This window comes from Plectrocnemia conspersa, unplaced genomic scaffold (genome assembly GCF_051122295.1).
Source record: "Plectrocnemia conspersa isolate PC_06_02 unplaced genomic scaffold, ASM5112229v1 ptg000006l, whole genome shotgun sequence".
Classification (NCBI taxonomy): domain Eukaryota; kingdom Metazoa; phylum Arthropoda; class Insecta; order Trichoptera; family Polycentropodidae; genus Plectrocnemia; species Plectrocnemia conspersa.
Genome location: NW_028277170.1, coordinates 13,163,281 through 13,184,203, shown reverse-complemented (window position 1 = coordinate 13,184,203; position 20,923 = coordinate 13,163,281). Strand labels below are relative to the sequence as shown.

At 30.5% G+C, this 20,923-nt stretch overlaps 1 protein-coding gene across 1 annotated transcript in view; it reads left to right on the top strand.

Annotated features, from left to right (window-relative positions):
- The window catches only part of LOC148234278 (cubilin homolog), a 54,679-nt gene that overhangs the window by 18,567 nt on the left and 15,189 nt on the right, over positions 1-20,923 (top strand). Inside the window, exons 20-44 of the mRNA XM_088187742.1 lie at positions 2,030-2,190; positions 2,379-2,560; positions 3,031-3,190; positions 5,060-5,283; positions 6,233-6,380; positions 6,460-6,807; positions 7,242-7,420; positions 7,497-7,664; positions 8,533-8,647; positions 9,097-9,188; positions 9,319-9,478; positions 9,558-9,773; positions 9,961-10,074; positions 10,134-10,324; positions 10,778-10,976; positions 11,042-11,232; positions 11,499-11,670; positions 14,572-14,750; positions 14,824-14,958; positions 15,614-15,825; positions 16,026-16,204; positions 18,323-18,538; positions 18,969-19,115; positions 19,750-19,919; positions 19,991-20,150. Of these exons, the coding sequence (XP_088043868.1) occupies positions 2,030-2,190; positions 2,379-2,560; positions 3,031-3,190; positions 5,060-5,283; positions 6,233-6,380; positions 6,460-6,807; positions 7,242-7,420; positions 7,497-7,664; positions 8,533-8,647; positions 9,097-9,188; positions 9,319-9,478; positions 9,558-9,773; positions 9,961-10,074; positions 10,134-10,324; positions 10,778-10,976; positions 11,042-11,232; positions 11,499-11,670; positions 14,572-14,750; positions 14,824-14,958; positions 15,614-15,825; positions 16,026-16,204; positions 18,323-18,538; positions 18,969-19,115; positions 19,750-19,919; positions 19,991-20,150 (4,418 nt within the window). The remainder of the gene's footprint in view (positions 1-2,029; positions 2,191-2,378; positions 2,561-3,030; positions 3,191-5,059; positions 5,284-6,232; positions 6,381-6,459; positions 6,808-7,241; positions 7,421-7,496; positions 7,665-8,532; positions 8,648-9,096; positions 9,189-9,318; positions 9,479-9,557; positions 9,774-9,960; positions 10,075-10,133; positions 10,325-10,777; positions 10,977-11,041; positions 11,233-11,498; positions 11,671-14,571; positions 14,751-14,823; positions 14,959-15,613; positions 15,826-16,025; positions 16,205-18,322; positions 18,539-18,968; positions 19,116-19,749; positions 19,920-19,990; positions 20,151-20,923) is intronic.

Sequence of the window (20,923 nt, the reverse complement as noted above, 5' to 3'; positions counted from 1 at the left end):
TGCAAAAAGTAATACGTATGGCCTCTGATACGTCTTGCAAAAGCGGGACCATCCAACATTTTGTCGACAGAATTCGATGCATAAATTGTACTGAGAGCTTCCTTGATTCCGCTTCCATTCATTATATACCCTATGCATCCAATAAAAGACATAAGCATATGAAAGCCTCCTAGTTTCACAACTACTCTGGACAAGTCTGAGCTAGCATCTGAAGCTGCTACGATTTCACGTGCTTTTATGTACAACGGCTGATCAAAAGTTATTAAGCATGTTCTTTGTTCATGTTTCTTGGCAGTGTTTATAGCACACTGTAATGTAGTGTAAATTGTGTCCATATTACTCACAGAATGATGAATAAAAGTAAGTAACAGAATCCGAGAAGTTACAAAGTTCTCATTGTTTTTTGTAAGTTGTTCAATAAATCCATTCCACCCTGGCAACGGTGAGATATTTTTCCACTTTCCGTACTTCCACAACAAATCAACTACATTAAATATTTGTTCGGTTAGTTCTTCTACATCATTAAAATTTTGAACTTGAATCTCTTGCTCAATCCGGGTACGACATGATTTTCATACACTAGAAGGGGTATATGTGATAGTGCTGCTAGCTCCTTTGCACTTGGTTTTGTTGTAAATTTCTTTATGCGGTCATCAGATAAAACTTCAGATTTTGGAGTTATTATTTTTATCATTCCCATTATATGAACAGTATTATAGCCATCAAGAGTATAAATATTTTTCTGCATTATCTGCTGCATACTGTACTAAGGCACTTGACTATGATGGTTGATTACGAGGCTGTGGGTGATAAACAGCTGAAATTTAACATTTTACAGTATCACTATATGAAGCGAAAAAACCTAAACTTGACAAAACATCCAAAAGTCTTTTTGGATGTTTGGCTTATCTGTATTTTTTCTATGAAGAAATACAGATAGGCCTATTAATAACTGCGAAGAAAAGGACCGTTTTCGTATGGAAGTCATTATAGCATGACTTATAGCTGTGTATTTCGTTTTAAAATGCCCCGTCTTTCCTTTTCTGTTCTTTATAATAACTTCTTGCAGAAAATGTAATAAAGTTTTCGGAATTTCTTCATTAATATTTTACTCGGGGGCGGATAGGACTTGGTCTCAACAACAGAAGATCGAATATCTTCTCTAATAATCGCCGCAGCAGCTTCCACTACGCGCAAGTGTTCTTCTTCCGAAGTGCCTTTTTTATTTTCATACCAAGCTATGGATAAAACTTAAGCTTGAGCATCGCGAAAAGAAAAAATAGGGAATGATCCAATCTTCGTTATAACTATAATATCAGTTAAATATTTTTCCCTTAATTTGGAAATGATCTTCTTATCATCTGGTACATACTCCGTAAGTACAACTCTCAACTCTTTCAATTTTTTCGCACAAATTTCTTGTCGAGCAATATTTCATTTTTAATTCCTAATAATACAATGAAGAAAGTATTAAAATTATGGTTCAAACGACTTGCCGAGACCACTATTTTCACGATTGTTTACTTTTTCAAAACTTATACCAAGTTAAGCAGGTAGAAATACTCGCTGGATTCTATAAACGGACGTACGCCTCCCACTCTTCGCGCTATATCTCAAAAACGGTTAATGATACAAAACAAATATAATAACTACACTTGTAGATAATTTTATGCTTTACAAGTTTTGTAAAGCATCTAATGACGTGCAACGCATAAAAAACAAATTTTGTGACCTTTGATATCTTGATTAGCAGACACGATATTTTATGAGACTTTTCACCCTGTCCTTAGAACATCAAAACGAAGGTCTGTGCTAAATTTCAGCTTGGTATCTTTCATTCCGAGGTTTAGCCTTTATTTCGCCTTATTTGACTGGACTATATATATATTGAATATTTTAGCGGTTTACTTTCTCATTATAACATGTCGTATGTGTTAATTATAACTTATGGGGAAAAAATTACTCAATTTGTTCTATTTCATAAAAAAAAATGTGTACAGAATTACCATTAAAAAAATCTGTATTACAGGTCGGGTGATTTCCATCTGGCACCAGTAATTGGAAAGTTTTGTGGCAAGAAAATAACCAGTCCGATTCCATCTCTTACTAATTCTATGATTCTACAGTTTCACTCCGATATGACTACGGTTGGAAGAGGCTTTAGAATGACTTGGCAATCAACATCTACTGGTAATATGTAATATAAACTAAGTGTGTGAATACTTTCTAATTAGATTTTTACTACCTACATCAACTATATTTAAAAATATACGATCTAACTTGGCGAAGCCAAATGACTGATGATTAAATCTGAATGTATTTTTACGCCTATAAAATGTATCAAAAAACGTAAATCTTATTACAACTTTATATTTCAGATTGTGGTGGTATTCTTGAAGGGCAAAAGGGCACAATATTATCACCAAATTACCCTCAACCCTATGGCCACAATTCTGAATGTTATTGGAAAGTAACGACGAGTGCCGGCTCCATTTTGGAAATTGTATTTACAGATATTGATCTCGAATCATCGCAAAAATGCTGGTTTGACTACGTCGAGGTAACCACATATAATTTTAGTTAATTTAAAAAGGGTATTCGAAAGTATAAATATAGTCTAGAAAATGTATATAAAAAGTTTTGTTTTAGGTTTAACTAATATGTTAAGTACTTATTTTTTAAATAATCATTCAATAATAAGTGAGCGTCTTGATTCTATCGTCATGAAAATCTCACCCCTGCTCTCTTTCTCGTTATCCAACACGCATGAACTATCAATTAATAGTTTTATCAATTTCATATTTTCTTAAATTAATTCACCGGTAATAAATAACGTCTATTAAAACACATTTTGCTTTTTATTAACATCATTACGATTAATAGAAATTGTTTTTTTACAAAAGAGAAACTGATCCTACCAAAGCAAAATTATTGAAATTTAATAAATAAAGATATATCATTTTTATTAGCTTTTCGAATATATCCCGTATTATACTATTATATGTGAACAAGAGATAAATTATTCTTTAGGTATTCGACAGTGTTGATTCTGAGACTGGTCTAATAGGAAGATATTGTCGTCAAACCAACAGCCAAATACATATAAGATCAAGTTCAAACCACGTTTACATCAAATTCCGCTCTGACAGTTCAAGAAATGGTCGAGGCTTTATAATCAACTACAATACAAGTAAGTAGTAATAGTATATCGCCTGTTGAATATCAAATGTCATTCAAGATTTTTAAAAATTGTTCTTCATAAATATACGCGGATTGAAGGATAATTGACAGGAAGTTATAATGTGTTTTAGTCAAAAATCCAAAAAATAATAAAAAAATTAGGTCTTAAAAGTCTATACTATGAAACTAATGACTTGTGTCTATACTACAAAACTAGTATTATGCTTGTACTGGAATGGTATGTCTATCCGCTTATATTTACTCAATGTATCTTTACTTGGTTGGGACGAAACTTAATTTTCCATCTATCAATACAGAAATGTGTCTTCAATTACTTTTAAAATGCTTAGTTTCACCTAAATGAAATAGGTACATTACTTGTTGCTTTAAATCAGAGTTTTGCAAACTTTATATTTTAATTAAGGATACGGATGTTTAGAAATGTTGTTTTGTATTTAAAAAACTCGAATGTTTGCACTACACTCTCTGGAAGTTGTCCGAACCGAAGTTCAACTGAAGTCGACCGAGGTCACCGACTTCCGAGTAGCGGCCACACTGCCACAAATTTCATATGCCGTCCGGACGGCAGCCGTGAATGACGTTCGGACGGCGGTGTGCCAAATAATCGCAATTTTTAAATTGTCATATATTACGCTACTGATAATTATAAAAGTTTGTGTGGGCACTCCCCAATACAATATCAGTGAAAACTTTTCGGTCGTAAATATTCAATTTACGCAAAATCTTTGTCGGCTTTTGCAAAATGCCATAAGGCATAAAAATGATACTTCAGAATACGAACACCACATCTGTGACTATCCTCGAATTTGTCGCCATGGATTCTAAATAAGAATTCGTTATGATGTGACATTTATATAAACCGATCTAGGAAAATACATAAGGATATTCGAACGATTTTTCTTAACAAAATCGAGTACCACTAATTATTTTTTAATTATTTAATTGTATATGAAAAAAAATATATTAACGATATCTGTTAGAAGAATATACTATCAAAAATATAATTAGTTCATTTTGGTGCCCTACAATATTCAAAGATGTCAGTAAGAGTCTGTTGAAGTCCCTGATAAGCATGTGGTATTATAAAGTGACCACGATGCAGCGCTCGACGTGCGTGTTAACCATAGGACGCCTACGCTCATACTGAAATTGAACCATATCATTATCTCTCTCACTGTCGTCATTTAATACGCGAGAGAGCGAAAGGGGAAGTATCTCACCGCTCGCGCTCGAAAGAGCAGCTCCGACTTCGGTCCGTTTGCCGACAATGTTCGGAAGCGCTCGAAGCTCGGTAACCTCGGACAACTTCCGAGAGATTTTAGACCGAACTCGACCGAAGTTACCCACTATATTCTTCGTCCTTGACCAACCTTGGCCAACTTCCAGAGAGTGTAGTGCAGGTATTATGTTAAACATTTATTTTTGAACATTTCGCTACCAAAAAAATAATTAATTTTATAGTAATTTTTCTATTTTAAAAGAAAATTTATCTTTTACTCAAATAAAACTTCCAGTTGTGTTTGCCCGATTGCTCAAGTTGTAATTAATTATTGTTTAATAAAAAACACAGAATTATTGTTAGCAATATCAAATCTGACAATAAAAATTATACAATCATATACAATTAGTTTAAAAATATTTATCAGCAGTAAAATTTTAATTTCACTTTTACGTTTTAGTAAACATCTTATGACGGAGTTTTCAGACATTTAAAAATGTAAAAAATTATATTATTTATATTTACAGCTAACATTCTATTTGTATATTTTTTTTTAACTGAACAAAAAATAATGATATTGGTACTTTTATACAATTTTAATATAGTTCAAAATATAATTGATTAAATTATGTATTTCAGTCTGCAACTTGAATTTGCATGGCTTTGGAGGTGTCATCGAAAGTCCTAATTTCCCATCAAGGTATCCATCCTACTCGGATTGCAATTGGAACATTTCAGTACCCACTGGAAATAAGATCAACATTACATTCAGTCACTTCGACATCGATTCCCATCTCGTTTCTTATTCGATAGGCGTTGTCGAAACTTCTCATGTGCTATACAAAGATTATGACCGTTTAGAGGTATGTATATAACAAAAACAAGTCATCAAACATAAACCCACGTAAAACTGTGTATTTACAGCAACGAATTTATCATATTCACTAAAATGGTTAAAAAAAAAACTTGCCTCAAAATTCGGCTAAAAAAATCTTATAGTGAAATCATCAAACTGGTAATCGCTTGGTTGAGCCGAAGTTACGTATTTATTATTATTTGTCTACTGATATCGCTTTGCCTCCACTGTTATTGTCAGGAACGTATCATTACAAATGGACAGTAACATTCTTTGCTTGAACAATTATGAAGAAAAACTTCAATCCTGGCACACCTTAAATATTGTAAAAAAAACTTCTCGGGCGGTCATATTCTGGTCAATTCAATGTCACATCAAAAATATATTTTTCTGAAGAATTTTTGGAGCATGACACGCGGCTTTGATCCTAACTATTTTTTTGCGGTAGTTTACTTAAATTGAAAAATAAATAAGTTATATATTTAAACTTTCCTAAAACGTAATAACGAGAATCGATAGATTAAATTTAATAATGTCGAAAGATTAGTGAAAATGCAAATGTACATTTACATAAAAAAATATTTAGGAACGGTTATTATTTCATCGCTACTGTGTTTTATCGGTTTTTTTGTATACATTATTCCTGTTTTTATTTTTTTTATTAGCGCCATTTTTCTCGCAGTGCTTTGTCGCTGCGCTGTTTTGTTCTGCGCCATTTTGTAATGGAACCGTTTAAAACATATGTCCATGTTATATATGTATTTTATCCTAAATAAATTTAAATTAAGAAAGTATATTACACTAATTACAAACCATTACAAATATATATATAAATAAAATTCATAACATTATCAATTTTCTTAAAACCAAGCCATAGTTATTAAAATTTTTGTTTTTACCTATTTAATGATATTTAATAAAATCTCCTATTAAAGTATATAATTGTCAAATTTCAGATTGATGATAGTGAAAATAAACCTGTGATTTATTACGGTACAATCATGCCAAAAAGATATACATCAACTAGCAATAAAACCTTAATACATTTCTTCAGCGATCGCTATTTGGAGAAGTCTGGATTTAGATTGGAATGGACATTGTTTGGTATGCAAGATACATACGTATTTTTTGTAATATTCAAATACATATTTTTTTACTTTTCTATATAATCGGCTAATCTCAGGGTGCGGAGGTAAAATAAAAAGGCCCAAAGGAGAGTTGACTTCGCCTGGCTTTCCGAACAAATTCGCTTATGACGTTCAATGCGATTGGCATATTCAAGTAGAAGAAGGAAGTTCGGTACAAATCACAATAATTAATTTTGAAGCTACTTCAAGTGCTCCGTGTTCGACGGGAGCACTCGTTGTCTTCAATGGAAGAGATGATCAAGCACAATCATTGTTCTATACTTGCAAACAGCAAGTCCATACTCAGATATTCACGTCTTCAACCAACAACGCATACATTAGGTTCATAGCTGAGAAAACAATTGGTCGGAGATTAAATGTGACCTTTGACTCCGTGCCAGCAGGTTTGATAAAGAATTTTACTATGTACATATATTCGGAGAGTAAATATCCAAAGGGAACCGATCTTTTATTTACTCGGTTGACAACCCAGGATTTTCAGGCTTTAATTTTTGCTTTGTAGTGTTAATTATTAATATTGCTTAATGCATAGTTTCATAGATACTTTTTTCAGCGCGAATAAAACAACTAATGCCAAAAATAATCCATAGCTTTGTTCTGTTGTGAACATGCAAATTGGTGTCATGATTTTAGACAATAAATAAAGGCAGAATAGCATTGAAAAAATTTTAATGATCGTGTCAGCAAATTTTTTTTGTAAATGGCCAGATCGAAAATATTTTAGGATCAGCTCCAAAAAAATATTAACTCAATATTACGGCATCAAACCAATTTAATTAGTTAAATGTTTATTTAATGTATTTATGTGTTATTTCAGAGTGCGGAGGAAAGTTTTCGGGAGTAAATGGTGTCATTACATCGCCAAATTATCCTATGAACTACAAAACGATTGGTTTATGTTATTGGTACATCACAGTGCCGGAACTCCATCGTGTCAACTTCACTTTTCTCGATTATGACCTAAATAATATTTTTGATTGTTTTGATTACATTAAAGTATGTGCTATTTTTTAAATACATTTATGATTGTATATATGTATATAAATTTAATTATGTGTCACGTGCTTTACAGGTTTACGAAGGTGACACACCAAGCAACGTGACACTATTGCAAAAATTTTGTAACCTCTCATCAACACCAAATCAAAGTGTGATATCGACATCTAATAAAATGCTCGTGGAGTTTGCCGTTACATCATTTGGAGAAACTGCCAAAGGATTTAAAGCTTCTTACTCTATGGTGAACATTTTTTTTTTATACATAGAAATACCCTACAGTTTATACTGTCACCAATCAAAATGATAAAACCCATTGAACCCGTGAGCGCAAAACAAGCGCCAAACAATCACATGAGGGTCATTGTTTTTGTAAAATTGTTTTATGTAGAACGCTGGTTGCTCCCCCGTGAAGCGAACTATTGCGATTAAATTTTCAAGGACCAAAAATTCAGAAGCTCAGAAGCGATTTAAATAATGCAAAAGCTTATGGCTCACCCTGTATATAGAATTCAATGAGATTATGAAGTTAACTTTTCAATATTAATCAACAAATTAAAGCAACTAAAACGCTTACTATTTTTCATAGCTATAAGATGCTAAAATTAATGGTGGAAATGGTTTTAAGATACATCTACGGACTTAATGTTAATCGATGATAATTATTGCATTAAAATAATTATTTTTTATTGAGGGTACATATTTTTTTATATTAACATGATATACAACAGCGCTTTCCAACATATTTTAGTCAGCGGGGCATATTTTCTTTAGTAAACCTTTAAGGAGCCCATAAAAAGGAGCGTTCTTGTTTATTTTTGTAACTCTCATCAGCATCCATAAGCGAACAAAAATGTCTGAGGTAAACTTTTTTTTCAAATTTCATTTCAAAAAAATGATTCGTTTAGCGGGCTGTCAGTCAGTACAAGTTGTTTTACTACTATATAATAATCCATTTTAAATATCAAGCCACAAACTGACTACATATCTTTAGTTTTAAATGTGCTAACTATTACGGAAAAGATTGTATATATATGTATGTATACTTTAAAAAATATTAAAACCCAATCATCAGCATTTAACTTTCACCATTATTATTACTTATTCAACAGATATGTGGAATGAACATTGAAACGAATTCGGAAGGAATTATTTCTTTTAATTCTGAAACACTTCATACTACAGGACTAACCGATTGCACTTGGACTATCGTGGGTACTGATCAAGGTATTATTTTTAAATACTTAAACGTCAGAATTTACCACATGGTATATTGTTTGGCATACAATATAAAATCAATTATCTACACAATTTTTTTGGCAACCCAAAATAAAAAGTGTTAAATCGTACTAAATGAAAATACATGTAAGGCGAATAAAATTATTATTTATTGCTTTAAACGTAAAGTGCGCTACGTCCATTTTACGGTTGACATAAATGTCCATCCGAGCAAGTAATTCGAATAATAATGGATGATTTTCGCCTCACGCATACTCTAATTGATAATACGCATCCGCAGAGATGTCGTACAGTGCGCAATTAACTAGTTTCTATTATATACATATATAAATTCTGATAGGACCAATGTTTATGAAATATCTATTATATAAATACAATAATCCTGATAGGACCAATGTTTATGAAACAAATAATCACAACATAATTTATATATTTAGGTGCTCGAGTGTCTTTGACTTTTACTTACATGGATTTGCTCTCAGATTCTGAAAATGTGAATAATACAAAATGCGGTCAAGAATACACAGAGGTGAGTTATTTTTACAATATAACATTGTTTTACAAAAATGTTTTTTGCAATTTCAGTGAAATTAAATTATAATTAATAACATTTTTCCGATATCAAATGTGTTATATACGGTGCTATTTATTGAACGCAGGTCTATAATGGCAAATCAATAACAGCACCAGTTATGGGAAGATATTGTGGAAATAAAGTACCACACACTCTAGTTAGTAATGGAAATGCCTTAACAATCATGCTAAGACCGCGTCATTATTATGGAACGTTTTCAGCCTTCTATTCCGTACTAGAAACTGGTAATATATTTAAACTCCAACACTTATTATAATAGTACGTATTTTATTTATGATTTATGTTTGCTTGTGTGTTTTTAAGCTTGTGGAGGTAATTTGACTTCGGAAAATGGTGCTTTCACATCTCCGTTTTACCCAGACTCATATCCATTAAATATGGAATGTTTTTGGACGTTTATAGTGGCACCAGGAAATCAAATTAAAATATCGTTCACCAAATTTGACATAGAAGTGAGCGAAAATTGTGATTCTGATTATTTGGAAATTAGAGAAAATGACGAAAGCGGAAAACTGATAGGTGATATAATCTCGGACTATATTTAATTTTAAAAACTAAAAAATAAATAATACTTGATCTTAATCGTATGTCTATTATGTTATATATTGTATTACAGTAGTCTGCCTTTTTTATTTGAAAAATATATGTTTGTGGCTCATGCTCTTTTTGTGCATTTATAACTATACAAACTTTTAAATATCTACAGGAACTTTCTGTGAAAACATTCCTGATGATTCCATATCTGGTAAAAATCTTTGGATTAAATTCCACAGTGACGAAGAAGGCACCGCGTCTGGATTCGTCGCCGATTTCTCTTATGGTATGTTTTTAGCATTTACACTATAATCTTCGATCCGTTAATTTTTTTTTGTTACTTAGTTCAAGACTATGACATATCTGGTCAAGTATCTGGCTCTATCGCTTCACCTCTTTATCCAATGCCGTATAGAAGAGAAGGCGTTTTCCATTGGAGAATTTTAGTCAATCTGAACGAGAGGATATCAATTACATTCGTACAATTTTCTGCCACAGATATTGATTTAAATGGAGCTTGTACACATCGCTTATCAGTACGTATAACGGTTGCTGATTTAATATAGATCATTGTAAATATTTCGCATGTGCCAATATTAAGAGCAATTATTGAATCAGTAAGCGTGGATAATTATTAAATATAAAAGGCAAATAATTATTATTCTATATTATAGTTTACACTGACTGTTTAACAGCTTGAATTCTTATATTAATATATAATATACAGATTAGACCAAAATATTTAGAATAAATAATGAATAATAAGTGTCTTTTATATGGAAAATGAATCAATAAATATTTTATTGCCCTTTATTAAATATATTTTGTAATAAAAAATATGGCCAAACTTGCTACAACTTATTAAAAAGATTTTATTAAAAAAAAATATATAAAAAAATTGCGACGAGTTGCGACATGTATGTCAGTAAAATGTTTAGAAACTGTACTAATGGATTATTGAAAAATTGAAAATGTTATTGTTACTACAGATATATGATGGCTTCGATGAAAAATCCAAACAAGTGCTAAATACATGCGGAGTTATAAAGCCCGATCCTATTGAAAGTACTTCAAACATTATGTACATCGAACTTAAAACGGGAAATGGAAGAATGGGAACAGTATTTTTATTAAATTGGAACACCATAGATTACGATAACTTCGATAACGAAGAAGAAATAAAAAATCGTAATGTTCAGAATATCTTTTTAATTATTCAAGTGGAAAATCTAAAGTGAATTCATTGTTTACAGAGACATGCGGCTCTAGTGTTATCAAATTCGTCGACAAAAAAATTGAAAAAATCACCTCACCGGGATATCCGGGAAAATACGAAAACAACCTAATGTGTTCTTGGATTTATGAAACTCAACCATACAACCATTTGATTCTCTCATTTCAAACAATGAATTTAGAAGCGGACAGTACTTGCTTTATGGACAAGGTATTTACTTGTTATATATTAATCCGCTCACTTCTTCCGGAAGTATTTATTTGCAAAAATTCATTTCGAATATTTGCCCCATTTGCAATTACATTTTTTTTAATTTTATTCCGGTGTAATTTTTTGTTCTTATATTTGGAGAGTATTGCTTCGAAAATCAAGTATCAATAACAGCACTCTGATATTTATTGATTGAAACATTATATATTTCCGTCGTATAAAATCATTTTATTATTAATTGAATTACTGCTAAATACGTTTTTTAGGTTCGAGTCTATTCAGGAAACAGTCACAGCAATATTTGGACTAAAATAGGTGACTATTGCATGAGTAGTATTATAGGGCAATTGATCGAAACAACCAGCAACAAAATGAAGATTGAGTTTATTACTGATTCTACTACGACAAAGACTGGTTTCGAAGGAACCATTAACGCCGGTTAGTGTTTTCTTTAAATACTAAATATGCATAAAGAAAATTTATGTTATATTAATAATATTAATAAAAAATGTGGTCGCTGTTCTAGTAGTAAAATCACATAATATCGAGATGATTTTGTAAAATTTATAAAGGCTAAAAGAAACATCTAAATATATCGTCTTTTTAGTACAAAGACAAGATTTGTAAGCTCTCAAATATGAATATGAAACTTAGATCTGTACAACTCGTGATGATGTGATATGTATCTAAATACCGTTATTTTTATATATTATGGATTTTATTTACAAAAAAAAATATCTATCCTGTGTTTTTCTGAAAATGGAGATGTGTTTTTGGTATTAAAACAGCTTAACGACCGGTATTTATTTGCCAAAATTTGCTTGGTGGCCGGGCGATCTCACGGAAAAATGGCTAACAATTATCTTTTTCAGTAAATTCCCTATAACATGTAAACCAATTAAGATATTGTATTCAAATTTAATATGTAGCTTCCTTATGATTTTTCGCATAAATACCTGTCAATTACGTCATTTAACCAGTGTTTCTAAACCTGTGGGTTCAACTTGTTTAAAATAATAGTTTCGAAAACAAATTTATATCATTGGCAAACATCTTACAAATACAAAGTAAGTGAGACTCTTCAATAGATTGGTATTAATTACCTGATTTTTTATCACTTTTAAAATTTAAAAATAAAAATTTTGATTTGTTATTTCTGGGCCACCGTGTCTAGCCATTTGTATGCCCATACTCATGAAATAAATTTACGGTACACTTCACTAAAAATATTTGGCTTATTGCACTTAAATAAATTAAAAGTAACATGTATGCTTTCAATATATTTTATATTCATCATTTTCATTCTTTCCATAATAATAATTTGGTATTATATAGGTGATATAAACAAAAAACCAAACATAAATTCTCAGAACAGTTTCTTTCTAATTATATTGTATGCTTTGAGTGAAGGCCAACACCCATTTCTAAAAGGTTCATTGTTGACAATTTACTACCTGCACTTGCAATAGATAGATTGGCTCTAATCTTAGGAAAGATATTTTCTACTTAATTTTGTATTGGTTATTTACATGAAACACAAGTTAGATTAGCCCACAATATTCGCATACACTACAAGGTGTTTAGCGATTAACAAAAATATTATGATAATATTTTATTTAATAAATTATTATTAAAAAAAATAGTTTACGATTTTATCTAATGTTATTGTTAATTTATTATTCTTAATCTTATAACACATCTAAGCACTATATTTTTTACCAGCTTAACGCCCGGAGTTTTTTGCCGAACTTTCCTTGGTGGCCGGGAGATTTCGCGGAATAATAGCAAAAAATTACCTTTTTTAGTAAATTCCCTATAACTTGTAAACCAAATAATATATTTTATCGAAATTTAATTTGTAGCTTCCTTATGATTTTTGCATAAATATATTGTAATTACTTCATTTAACGAGTGTTTCTAAATATGTGGGCCGCATAATTAAGTGATATAACGAAAAAAAACTTGTTTACAAATATAATATTAAATATTTACTATAAATTACAATCAATGTTATTCTAAAAGGGTAAATCGCCACTACCTGTCCCGTCTTATCAGCTTACCTTGTGAATACCTTTTAAGAATTCATCTATTAGGGTATATGACACTTTTTTTATTGTGGAATTCCCAAATTCGGGAATTCCACAAAGATAAAAAAATGCATTTTATAATCGAAGTAATGCAGTATATTTAGTGTCTTCTAAACTATCGGTCGAAACGTATCGCGAAAATTGCTCTTCTCTCTGTGATCTTTTGTGATTGTGATTTTGATTTAAAAATTTTATTTTCAATCACGGAAAAATGGACGAAAGAAATTAAACCTTTTTGGAAAATTTTGAAGACGCGTTGTCCAACGCCCCCCAGTGATTGTGAACATAGTGATGTGTGCGAAAGTAATTCTAATTCAAGTCTACGTGAACATAGACCGCGTGTGACAAATTTGCACTCACCCAGTTCATTTTCTTCATAATGACAAATGTTTTTACACGTATCACTCAGTGTAATTATGAAAATAAATGTGTTCGAAACAGTTGTACGCAGAAAATGGACGCCAAAAAATTTAGAGAGTGCAAATTATTATTTATTATAAATGAATATTTTTTATAAATCGTTTATACAAAAAAATTTAGAAGCATTTAAACATACACGTTATTAATTTAATTATCACATTTTTAAGCTAATGTGGTGCTCAAAAAAAATCGTTCACTAATCAACGTTGTCAAATTTCAAAAATTTCTTTAATGTTTATTTAACTAGTTTTGTAAATACGCAATTCACTGTTTTTATTATTATTAACTAACTTTTACTACAAATTATCACTTATTAATAACAACAACAATAAATAAAAATATAATATTCCATAATGCAAAAAATATGGTCACTGTAAGTGGGAGCGGCTTGGAGAACCGTTACCAAACAACCCAAAAATATTAGAATATAACAAACTAAAATAGGCGACGACTCGTTGCATTGCGACGCAGTGGGATAAAAAGACTCTTTTTACGAAAAATTAAAGTAAAATATAATTTATTTTATATCTTATATTATGTAGAAATAGTATAATACCATCTCGCATTATAATATAGGGGTAAACTGTATTGTATTATAGTGTATTTTTAATAAAAGAAGACGCGTGACGCAGGACGCATGGGCGAGTCCTCGGCCGCTGCAAAAGGTTCTCTCAGGACTCGTGGGTGAGTCCTCGGTCGTTAAGCTGTTAAAAAACGTGAAAAAATGTATATTCTAATAGCAGAAATAAAATATTTTTGCTTTGATATTATGGTCATAATATATGTTATTTATTATTATATGAAGTTAGTACAATTATTTTATATGTTGTAGGATGTGGTTCTGAAATAAAGGAGTCTTCTGGTATTATCAAACCGACATTTTTAATGTTTAATTGGCATCGAATAAATTGCACGTGGAAAATTCAAGTGAAAACTGGCCGAACAATCAAAGCAAAATTTACCAATTTCAACATTTCTAATTCTGAATTCAACTGCTCGAACTACGTCATGGTATTATACTATCATTGAGCTTTGAACTTGAATGTTAATAAATATATTTTTTTGTTTTTTTTTTGTGTTCAAGCTAAGAGACGGAATATCGCATGATTCTCCAATTTTGGGACAGGGAAAGTATTGTGGAAGAGATTATTTTCTAAGCATTCCATCTACTAGTGGAAATCATTTATACGCCAAAATGCAATTGATGGATATCCGAAGTGTAAGTACGCGGTCAATCATATAAACTATTTTATCTACCAGTGTTTGTAGGACAGATTATTAAAGAAATCTAGTCATTAATTATTTTTATGAAATTAATTCGCCATTGAATAAAGATGTTTTGAAAAAAATGAGCCATATATATAGCTTTTAAATTGCTCAACATTCTCTCCAAGGTTATGGACATTTTTGTTAGTAATTATAAGTATTGCAACTTCACGCGATAAAAAATAAATACCACAATGTATGAAATGTCAAACATATGGTCATACCAAAAACTATTGTTATAGAGCCTTCTACATAAAAGATGTCCTTTTTTTTTTAGATGTTGTGCGTTATTTAAAAATGTTGAGATAGAATTAATATTTTTTATTTCACTTAAAAATAATCATAAAATAAGGTAAACCGAATCAAAAATGCCATTTTCGATTTATTTTTTTTAAATGCCCGGGATTGTAATGAAACGATCACAACCCAAAATCCTAGTTTAAGAATTTTAGCTCAGATTGCATTCCCTTCTCATATGTATATTACTATTGAAAATATGTTTACTACTTTCTAATGCATTGACTTATAGCTGTAGTGGTAGAAAATATAATATTTGTTCTATAATTATTATTGTCAAGGTTATAATTTGTGTTTTTTTTTTCTTTTAGCCAATATCCACATTAGAGTTCAATGAAGAGTCATACCAATGTGATGAAAATATAGTCCTGGGACATGAAAATCCCACTATAGAAATCTCATCACCAAATTATCCTAATATTCCAAATCCCCATACACAGTGTACTTGGACTGTGATGGTTCCCGCTGGTGAAAGGTTAAAAATCGACTTCATAGATAGATTTGATCTCACTGAAAGCGAAGGGTAATTTCTTAAAATATTTTTATCAATAAAATTACGTATGGTGAGCTACTTATTTGTAATGCTGATGATTCTTGCCAAGGGTCAAGGGCTTAAAATAAATTCGTGATATTATCGTGTATATATCATTTTATGTAGATTATTTTTTGTATATTATTGCAAATTATTATATTTATAAACACACCAACCAATATTTTTTTCAGATGCCAAGATGAATTTATCGAAATTCGCGATGGTGGTACAGAATTTTCCGATTTCATTGGAAGATATTGTTCTGACAAAAAACCACCAACAGTAAAAACTACTGGTAACATTGGTTACATAAATTTCGCCACAAACATCAATGACCCAAAGAATGGATTTAAAGCTAATTTATCCATAGGTATAATACAAACGATCGGAACCGCATTAAAATGGCCTCTTATAATTGTGCAAATACTTCGTACTTATGTAATATTTTGATACTTTTGTTTTATTTAATAATTTTCGTCTGCATCAAAGTTGATCATACAGTTCTTATACAAAAACTTGTTTCAATTGAAAATGCGGCTTAAAGATTATACAAATAACTGCAAAGGTAATTCTTTCTGAGAATAACATACATACATCGTAGCATTCGGAATAATCTTCAAATGGAAATGACTCCGTTCTTAATAGAGCATTTTAAATTCCCCCAACGACTATCGTTGCATACTCTATAAACATAATACACTCGTCCCTTTTCTGCTTATAATTTTCAACTGAATCTATACAAGTAAATGTGATTCCGATTCTATTTACCAACTTATCAGTTTTCTAAATTAATATTTCTAAATTAAATAATAATAAACTAATTGTATTTACTAGGGCTATAATTTTATTAAACACAACGGTCAAATCGGCATTACAAGTTTTATCAAATTTGAAATGAATGCAGTAAAGATTGCTGCATATTTATTAAAACTATCAATTAAATAATTATTAACCCAAAATCACTCTACTATGTAAAAGCCGTGAAACATTCAAGAAGAAAAAACCTAACTGGGAATAAGATTCAAAATTAAATAATACTACTTCCCAGTGTAGTAAGAAAAAATATTTTGAATGAAATTCATAAGGCAAAATACTTTTACATGTATTTCAATTGTACTACAGAGTGCTCACAGTGCCTAAGAATATTATACACACGTACGGATTTGCCCGTCGGACATCTGACGGATCTGTCCGAGCCACCACAGACGCAATACCTCAAAATATGATACACGTTAAAATTACAGAACATGGTAATTTTTCCATCAAAAAAAGGTCAAGAAATTTTGTACCTTTGATGTTAAATATTTTATACCTCAGTGCTATAACAATGACGCAAATATGGCTGGGAAATATAAAGAAGTACAATTTTAATTTATTGAAGTATATTTTTTACCTTTTTCATAAAATTTTTTGAATCTTGTTTGAGTATTGCCAAAAATCGTACCACTTTTTTGTACAATCCAAAATTTTTTTTGTTCTCATCGTCAGATGGAAAATACTTGTCGAATTTATCTGTATTACAATATTCAGTAGGTAAGCAAAAAAGCTGTATCTATAATTTTTAAACGATTTTTGATGATTTTGGATGTTTAAGAAAAAACAAAGAGAAACCAGAGGCGCAAAAAAATATAAAGCAATCTAGACCTTATATTTTAATAAAAATAAATCGAAAAGATCCTAAACAAAGTGAATATGAAGCTTTTGATGAATATGGCAATTTAAATTTAACTTAAATTTGCAATATGTACACAGATGTTGACACAATAATCGTTCAATTGTAACTTTGAAACACTTCAGAATGTTCAATAATAATATTTTCAGATGAAACTATGTGATCGAATATATAATACATACAAGAGACTAATAGGGACCAACTTTTTTAAGTGATATATTGTACATATATGGACAGAAATATAGAGACGCGCGAAAAAGAGAACTTTTAAAATAAAATATATTTTTTTGCCACAGACGGCTGTCAAAAATTAAATAAAAAATATATCTCAGTTTATATTAGTTATAGGGTAAAAAAAGAGAATAATTTTGTAGAGAAGTGAGGTTTATAATGCAAGTTACTGTATTCAAATTTTCTAAAATCGTAACAAGAGAGCCTTTACAATGTGTATATGTAATTATTATTTCATTACAGAAATCTAAATTTTTGTAGCATATTTCTATACAAGATCCAACATTCATCAGAAGTTTTATATTTCAATTAAGTTTAGTTTTTCTAGACAATTTATTTATATTCACACAAAAATTAGTATTTTATATGTTTATCTCATTTTTAATACATATTAAATTAGGCTTTGCACCATTTAAACAACAAAAGACAAAACTTCGAAAAAGTATTACAGACTTTTTTACTACATATAATAAAAATTATATCATATTCGCACAACAATTTACTCGGGCCAATTCAATGTGGGAACGACCGTACAAATACACGAATGCATGGTAACTATATAATCATTATATATTTAATTTTTAGATATCTGTGGAGGAACTCTATATGCATCACAGGGCAAAATTGATTCACCATACTTCTTACAACTATTCTCTGCCAGTGAAGATATAGAATGCTTGTGGAACATCATAACTTTGAAAGATCACACTTTTGCGATTACAGCAAATTTAGAATGGATTTCAAATTCTTGCGAAAATGCAAGCGTAGAAATATTTGACATAATACCTTCAAACGAAACTGGTAATACTCATTCACTTAAAATATGGAAGTCTACTATTTTTTATACCTTTATTACATATTATTTTTTATACTAACTATCATTGTACCCGTTAAAAGCAAAAGAAGTATATATAAAATGTACATAAATTACCAATATATTTTTGTTGATCATCCTAGATAATTTATAATTCTGATTATTCTAAAATAATGATAATTTAAAGTTATTTTTAATTCGTAACACTATTTTTATAATCAATCATAATCACACACTAATACAATTGGAAAAGAAGCAATCACATTTAGTGCTATCATTTGCTGCGACAATCTTGATTTCTTATTTGCAATTTTTATTTTTCAGTAAAAGTATAAAAGTGACCCAATCTAACGGTTTTGCACGTTTAACTAGCATATGTGTATGCAAAACTGTTAATTCATATTGTTTTGTTTTCAGAAATACCAATAGGAAAGTTATGCGAATTGAATTCGGGAACTTACAGATCGATGTCTTCACACATAGGGGTTAGATTAAAAGGAAAGAAGCAAGTCTTGAAGAAAACCAATTTCAGATTTACTATGACATATAATGCTTCCAAAGAAAGTAAGTGCACTTCAACAATGTTTTGCATAATAAAACGTATAAAATCTTGGTTCATATAAATTAACTATTAAATATTTTCTCTTTTTTTATTAAAATAAAAATTATAATTTTTACGAGAGATATTATACATACAACGGACTATGTATACTGATTAATATTGAATATGCTGCATTGTTCTGTACATTTGACAATAAAAATTAATATCAGACTTATTATCTTTACTTATCTTTAGATAAAATACAATCTAGTATTATTTATTGAATATTTTTTGCTACATATAAAAATCTTTTTTGATACTAATTATATATATTCCAGAAATATAAATTTGTATATACAGAATGATAATTGAATTAAAACGCAGATGCCGAAATAAAAAATAAATAAATAGCCACTTCTGGACCTTTGCAGCAGTACGACTTTTTCGTACATTTCTGGCGGTATCTCGGCAATAATTTGGCGGCTGTTGGTTTTTATGTGCTCAAACTTTACCAGTTTTTTGATTTAGATACGACTCTGCGTAACCCTTAAAAAATCCAACAGCATTAAATCGCATGATCTAGTTCAAAAAAGTCAATAAAGCTTAAAACGGAGACAAATAAAATAAGATTTAACGACACATGAATTTATATTTCAGAATGTGGTGGATCTTACAACTCTCCCGAGGGAATTATTTCAACGCAATACGATATTCTGACGGACGTAATATCCATGTATTGTGAGTGGCGCATAACAGTACCTGATGGCAGAAGGGTAACTTTGGAAATCTTGGAACCGATTGAAAAACTAGGTGTATCAAGATTTGGAGTAAGTAATCCATATCAACAGGACATTTTCATCGAAACGAGCGCATTTACAGTTTCATCAATTATTTCCAGTATTACAATGACTTCAAATTCGGATCGCCTATTCAGAGAAATTATAACGATACCTTCATTGAATCCACTAGAAACGTGATGTTGGTAACTTTTTGGACGATGAGATCTAAGATTTTCAAATCACGATTCAAAGCACGTTACACGTCAGAAAAACCTACAAGTGAGTATAAACGTATATAAATTAAAGCATAAATCAATTTTTTTAAAGGCTTTAACTAAATCACAGTTTTTGGTTAGTAAGTAACTATATAATCTCTTCACGAAATTCAAAAACCATGCTTAGAAACGATCCTTGGAGAGCTACCGTATTTTAGTTTGACAACGAAGCACTGTCTTCTACATAAAAACACGAAAGATACGATGATTAAACGCTCATCCTTAGATATTTTTCATTATTAAAAAGCAATCTGTCTACTTGGACAATAATCAATTCTCAAGATATATGTATAAGTAAATTGTTATTTCTTCTTATTCTTTTCTCTCAGCAACTAGACACTTGGAGAAGGAAAAATAAAAATAACATGTAGGAAGTCTCCCACTGGAGGCTTCTTTTAATTTATTTAAGTTATTATAATCTAATCGCATGATATTGCTTATGTTAATTAAATTTATTTGTTAGTTTTAATATATTTACACTCTTAAATCTACGATTAGTTATTTAGAGGGCCTAGCCCTAGGGGTGGTTGACCTCGCGGCCAATGAGACTCTTCGGTGAATCCTATTAGATCGTTTATTAAGTTATAATTACAATTTTGACTATGGACGATTACGGGGTGACGTATCTTGCAATGAAGGTGTGCAGGTGCTTATGTCTCAGGGCTCTGTGGCTGCGTGCGACAAGTGTCAGGTGTGATATGCAGGTCTGTCGGCGAGGGCGCGTGGCTAGTTCCTCCGAATGGCTGCTGGTAGATCATTCTCTAGTTGTCTGCGTCG